The 6,806-nt window shown below is 49.6% G+C and overlaps 1 protein-coding gene across 1 annotated transcript in view; it reads right to left on the reverse strand.

The window, feature by feature from the left end:
• Positions 1-5,319, reverse strand: part of FBXW8 (F-box and WD repeat domain containing 8) — a 53,218-nt gene extending 47,899 nt beyond the window's left edge. The window contains exons 1-2 of the mRNA XM_086474197.1: positions 5,029-5,319; positions 2,065-2,169 (exon numbers count right to left, since the gene is read on the reverse strand). Coding sequence (XP_086330323.1) covers positions 2,065-2,169; positions 5,029-5,319 — 396 coding nt within the window. The remainder of the gene's footprint in view (positions 1-2,064; positions 2,170-5,028) is intronic.
• Between the last annotated feature and the right edge of the window lie 1,487 nt (positions 5,320-6,806).

Consider the following 6,806-nt stretch of genomic DNA (forward strand, 5'->3'; position numbering starts at 1 on the left):
GAGGAATATCAGGGTGATATTGAAGTTCTCCAGAGCAGACTGTGGCATGATTAAATCTCAAAGAGGCTCCACAGTCAGGCTACTTTACTGTTAGTCGGTTACCAATTTGGCATAAAGAACTAAGCAAACAGGTTTTCTCCAAAGGCACTCACGTAGTTCATGATGCCAATCCACTAACTGGCCCAATTTCACTAAAATCCCAAGGCGCCTTAATAAAAAAAAAAAAAAAACCTTTCTACGGTAACACTGTAAAGCAGCAGGGCTTTCCATTTAACAGAAGAGGGCTTCCCCCCCTTCAAAAACAAAATCACCAAGAGAAAAATGAAAATGGTATTTATTTTTATTGCTTTGCTTTTTATTGGAACGCTTAAAAAGAAGCCAGCTCTGCACTAAAAGCATTGGATATTCATCTCATTCGGAAAGCCTTGTAAAACCCCTGGCATTTGCTCAGCTACCTGTCTGCTGCCACGTAGGACCAACTGACTCACGAGAAGGCAAATGAGAAATGTGGAAAATTTTCTCAGTGTTAAAGCACCCCTTATGAGAACAGGTTCAAGTTAAAACCAAAGTGAGCGAGAGAGAAATCAAGTGCAGCCCAAGCACAGAGAAAAGGAGCAGCCCTTCATCAGCCAATCTTTTTACTATGCTGTGAGGTAAACTGATCATACCTAAGGGGACGTGGGGGGGAAGAGAGAGAGAGAAAGAAAGAACAAACGAACAACCTTAAAGTAATCCACTTCACAAATGCAACCCTGTTCTGTTTCATGGGATGTGGCCTTTACTGATCACGTATCTCTACCTCAAACGACAGAAACTCGGGCGTACCTGGAAACTTCACAGTCTCCTCGACACCATCAAAAAATAATCCTAGAGTTTTTTCCTCTGCAAGAGAAGCCCTGCTAGAGGAATTATTTTTCTTCGAACAGTCCTTGTTCCTAAAAGGCATTAGCAAGTCAAAGATCGAAGCAACAACCACCTGTAGCTATTTAACACTATGACTTGCTCATACTGAACCTTACAAGCCCAATTTCATTTCAATGCATGTGCCATTTGGACAAGACTTGTGTCTAGTTCACTACCCACAACAAAGCTATACCCTGTCTGTCACTTTTCAATTTTTACATGTTAACATTTCTTTCTCTTACAAGCAGCCCAGGGCACCGTTCAAAGACAACACAAAGAACCGTTTTGCTGGGATTTTTGTGAAGTTGCAAGACGTGCTTTGTACAGAAGAGTTCAAGAACACCAGCCTGAAACACTAAACAGTGGCCATGGGAGAAGCTGGCAATGAATATCCACAGTATTCTACTCTATTCACAGGGTAATCAGCACTTGCCAATTAAGTTTGCTTTGAAGACTCATTCAGAGAGGAGGTTCATCATTCAACATGTGAAGATGGGAGATAAAGAGGCTCAATAGCGTGGGCTGAACAACCCTAAGTACAGTCAGGTGCGTACAAGTGTTTAAGTTAGTAAAGTACTTGACTAGACAGGCAGTTTACAACTACACATAAATTACGGACCATGTCTGAGTACAGCCTGGTGAAAGCATTATCTTAAAGTATTACCAAAGAAAAATACAAACCCCTTGCGGGGCAGGGAAGGAAATCAGTGTCACGTAAGAATTTAGCCTCACGTGAAACTGCTACAGACAAAGAATTACTACTCCAATTTCTATGTTCCAAGTCACATACCGAAAAGTGGGAGGAACAGCTTTGTTGCCATGCCCCACTGCAAACTGCTGAGCTCTAAATACTCCAGCAAGACACTCACTTGTTTCTAAATACATTCACGTGAGTCAAAAGATCTTTGCTAGTATTTATTTTAAATTTTAAGGCTTCACTTCTGTCCAAGCCACAAATGTTTTATTTAACTCAACCACAAGCTATAAATCCAGCTCGTTTACTATAATTTTTTCACTATTCAGCTTTGGAGGTTATTTCCAATAGATAAAAGCATGCTCAGGTGAGCTACTACGGCTAGCATACCTCTTCCCTGCATCCAGGTGCCCGGCTGTTTCTTGAATATTTCTGCCAATTTTACGTGGCACCAGAGCAGCACTTACCTGAGCACACCTTCCCAATTCAGTCTTGCCCAGGTACTGAAATATCTTCAGTGCCAGTTCATAAGGCAGTTGGATGTCAAAGAAAGGAACCTCATTTATTTCATTCTGAAAAGAAAAAAAGAAGAAAACACTTTGTTAGGCTTTTTTAATGCACAGCTAGATAGTAGCAAAAGTTACCATAGCATGCAGAAAGGATGTCGTATCCTCAGCACCAGCACAGTCCCATAAGAAGGGCAGAAGTAATTCTGCCTCTCCCTCCCCTAATGGCACAGCATCAGAGACACCACACCGGCATGAAGGTACCGGAGCTACTCTTTGTTCTCGCCGAGTCCTAACAGATAAAGAATAACAGAAGGCTAAGTGGAGCTAAAGAGCGAGTTGAGGAGAACTGTAAAGCTTACCTATACTCAGATAGCACAGAAAGGGAAGACACAAGTTCTAGTAAAAAAGTTTCTCTGAGGTTTCAGCATCAAAAAGACCACACAAGTAAGCGCTTCAAAGACATATCCCCACTATTAATTTCACTTACCGGATTTCAAACACAGATGAGGGAAAATTAAAAAAATCTTGATATTAAACTGGAGATGTTACAGTTTGTTTCTGTCTTTCATTAGTAACACATAAACGTCTTTTTAATACGAAATGTGCCGAAAGAGTTGCTGCTTTAACTGATTAAGTATCTCCAAAAAAGAAAATCTAAAACCAAAGGATCCATCGTTAATCTAACAGCTAAACGCAGCACATACACTTTTCCTAGATTCTTGGTTTTATTTGTTTTAACTACATGATTATTAAATGTTCTTCCTGCAGTTATCACATCAAGATTTGTCCTGTCCCTCATTTCTAACTGGAAATTCCAAATTTTTATGCTATATAACAGAGAGAGCGCAAAACCAGCCCATTCTGACCATTTCTGTGTCACCCATTTTGAAATTTTGCTTTCTAGTGTTTTTTTCTGATTTCTGTACCCCCCCCAGGTGCTCCCAGACACCTGATCGCTCTCCATCAATTCCCATGCACAAAATCAACTGCTCAGCTGAAACCTATCTCCATTGTTTGCCATCAGAAAGTCAGGCAGATCCCAAATCAGGATCATCCCCTGTCTCTTAGCAGCTCTCTAGCCCCGATACCTTTGTTCCTTGGTAGGTCTCTTCTACAATTACTCCTTGCTCATTTGAGCCTGGACCCTTTGCAGCACCAATGAAGTAGCACAAATAGGCAACGCTGGGTTTACTTACAGTACAGTTACACAGAAAAACCATTGTATAATATGGTTGCGTGGAAGTTTTTAATGCAAAAGCGTTCTAATAATAATTGCTTAGACAGCACAAATATGGGCAACGCTCCCATTAGGTCTTTTTAGCAAAACAGACCCAGTTTATAAACACTGGAACCTCGTGCTCATTCTAAAGTTACTTCAGCTAGGACCTGCAGCCAACCTTCCTGCTCCCCTCCCTCCTTGTCCACAATTTTCCTGCCACGAGCAGCTCCTTTTCCTTTCCCTTCCCCCTGCACGAGGACCACTGGCTCCACTCCCTGCTGTGGATCTGCAAGAAGATTGTTTGCTTTCACGTGATTTTAAACTGTACCTATTTCCGAAGGGGACACCACAGAAAAAAATATAAAAGGAACTCTGAGAGCGCATCTCCACGGCCACACGCAAGCAGACCCAGAGCTGGCCAGATGTGAACCAGCTCGGATCCAGGAGCCACATAACCACTTGAGAGCAACGCGTTGCCCAAACAAGTAAGATGAGCCATTCGGCAAGGCTTATTAGCTCTGGGCTTATGAGCTCAGGCACGGCATCACTGTGAATATATTGCTTCCAAATTGGAGTTGACTCATGTCCAACCAGCAGAACCTGGTCCGTCTGCACGTACCCAAAGGTATCATCAGTAGGACAGACTGCCTACAGACAGACCGGTACAGACACAACAGTCAAGACCGACAACTCTCACATAAAAATGGGGGGTGTGGGGAGGAGAAAGAACTGGTACACAGATTTTTTTAAAAACTAACCTGCAAGAGGATTTATAGCCAAATAGCACGACCTTGCACAAAGCACCAGCTCATGCTAATTCCGTTCTAATGCAACCTTAATGTCAGAGGCAGATCAAGGTCTCCCCTTCCTACATCCCCAAAAAATTCAGGCAGCTTGTCTTCAGCACAGTGCTCACCGCTGCAAACGAAGCGGTGATGTAAAGTCAGCACCAGCCTGTCTAAAAGTCTACTGGAATGAATCCAAAACTCAAATACTACCATCCCCTCCGAGACAGATTTGGGCTCCTGTGTGCTAATGGAGCACTAATTCTGTAAATGGATTAATTTGTGCCTTGCAGACAGAAATTTAATCAGTTCCTTTTAATTTTTTTAAGCAAAGAGTAATTAGTCACACTTAGGTTAGTGAGAAGCAAGAAAATGGGTTTCCCCCCTAGTTTTCCTACACTGTAAATAAAATCTCTATTGCATTTAGAGGATTTACCAAAATAACTTTTATCTCGTTCAGAACTGTATTTAAGACGATTTCCAAATTAACTCCTCTACTTAAAGAATTAGTACTTGTTTTCTTACTACACTGCTGTGTCACGAGCAAGGCAGGATACCCTCAATTACTGCACCTGCATTAAATAGCCCGAATAAGCAACAACACCTTTTTTTAAGAGGGAAAAAAATTGCACCTTGTACGAAAAAAAAAGCAGATTTTGGATGGTTAAAACCTTGCAAGACAAGATCTATTCAGGAACTGAGTTATAACCAAGCTCACAGGAACCCAAAACCCAGCGTCCCCCTTTCTCGCCCCGTCCCAGAGCCGAGGCGCAGACGGGCCCTGCTCCCCGCTCTCGCTCCGGCGGCCCCGCCGCGACCCCCGCGGCGCCCTCCCCCCCCCCCCCCCGCGGCGGAGCGCCAAGGCCGCCGCAGGCGAGGGGCCAGCCCAGCGCAGCCCCGGGCCCGCGCAGCCCCTACCAGGTCCCGGATCAGCTGCCCCAGCAGGTCGTCGCCGTCGCCGCCTCCGTCCCCCGCGGGTTCCTCAGCGGGGCGGGCGGGCGACGGGCTGCGGCGGGCCGGGGCGCCGCCGTCCAGCAGGCCGCGGGCCAGCGCCAAGTAGCCCGGCTCGCCCGGCTCCGCGCCGCTGCCGCGGCGGCGGCTCTCGGGCTGCTCCGCCGCCGTCTCCCGCCGCCTCCGCTTCGCGCCCCCCGCCAGCTCCTCCCGCCAGCGGCGGCGGAACAGCTCCAGCTCCGCCGAGCCCTCGGCCATGGCGGCGGGGCCGGGCCCGGCCCAACCTCCCGCCGGCCCGGCCCGGAAACCGCCCCCCGCTCCCGCGCGTTCCGCCGCGCGAAGGTTCCTACAGCCGCCCGGGCGGGCCGGGGCCCGGCTGACAGGGGCCGCCGGCCGCCGCCATGTTGTGGGCCCCGGGCGAGTGGGAGCGCTGGGGCGGCCCGCGCCCGTCGAACACACGAGGGGCGGGATGGGGGTCTGGGGGCCCGGCCGCGGAAGGCCGCTAGTGGCCGGGGCGAGGGCAGGGTCCCACGCGGGTGCCCTGGGCCTGGGCTCTGCTGGGAAGCCCGCAGCTGCCTCCCAGCCGTGGCCGGCCCGTGTGTCCCCACGAGGGAAAAAGGCGCCCCCAGAAAAGCAGAAGCGAGGCCGCCGAGCGGGCCGTTGCCCACGGAGGAGGCACAGGGGTGCGTTGCTCTGCCACTGGGTGATGGGCCCCGCTCGGACCGTTTCTTCAACCCATTTGTTGGCCAAGTCTGCGCCAGAGCTTGTGGGCAGGGGTGGTCCTGCCCCGCGCCGTGCCCATGACCTCCTGGGGAAGATGTGCCGCGCTGCTCAGTGCGCCCGGAATCACGCCAGCCTCCTGCAGCCACCACAGCCCAGGAGCTGCCTCTTTCATGGCGCTTTGGGGAAGAGACGACGTTTACTCCACGCCTCTCCAGTATCGACCCACCTTTGTGGCTTAAAGGCTGTGTGTTCAAACAGTGGCTAAACACAACCGCAGCAGCACGGCCATGGAGCGACTATTGCTTCAGCCAGTCCGGCCACCCAGAGGTGGAAAGGCGGCCATCGTTCAGGTCTTCAGCACAACTTCCGTGGAGCGCTTGGGGAAACGCAGCAGGTAAGCGATGCTTGTCCGTTTCAGTCAAAGAGCTGTTTCTCGCTGGGCACTGGTGGACATGCTAAAACGCACGGTCCTTGCTCTGGGCAGTGGCCTGTGCCAGTGTACCTCCCCCCCTGCGTCCGCCACTTGCTGCTTTCGGTCCTTCATAGCTCGTTGCTGCCCGCGCAGTTTACAAAACCCAACTTAATGAACGTAAACAGGCGTTGTGGATTACAGGAAAAACCTGACCTACCTCGTTTTGGGGAGGAACTCCTGTACGTAGAAACCCTGCAAAGATTTGTTTTCCCTCCAGAACAATCATTTGGTCTCGGAGGAGGCTCTCCCTGGAGTACATGCGCTGACTGCAGTGAGCCCTGCAAACAGAAGGGCTGCAGAGCAGGAGCTGCCCTTGTAGCAGGACATGGGGCTACTCCAGGGAGGGTAGATGGATTGGGAAGAAGGCGAGCCCCAGGAGGGTCTCCTTAGACCCCCTTGCGATACCAGGGTTGTCTGCCAAGGGGGTGGCAGCAGCCTCGCTGCCAGGCAGAAGGGAAACAGGCCAGTTTGGGGTAATTCCTGCCCCACAGGGAACTGCAGGGAGCCCCCCACTGACGTCTCCAGGGCTGAATGTATGATGGGGAGTCCT

The sequence above is a fragment of the Leptosomus discolor genome, chromosome 16 (genome assembly GCF_034619465.1).
Source record: "Leptosomus discolor isolate bLepDis1 chromosome 16, bLepDis1.hap2, whole genome shotgun sequence".
Lineage (NCBI taxonomy): Eukaryota > Metazoa > Chordata > Aves > Leptosomiformes > Leptosomidae > Leptosomus > Leptosomus discolor.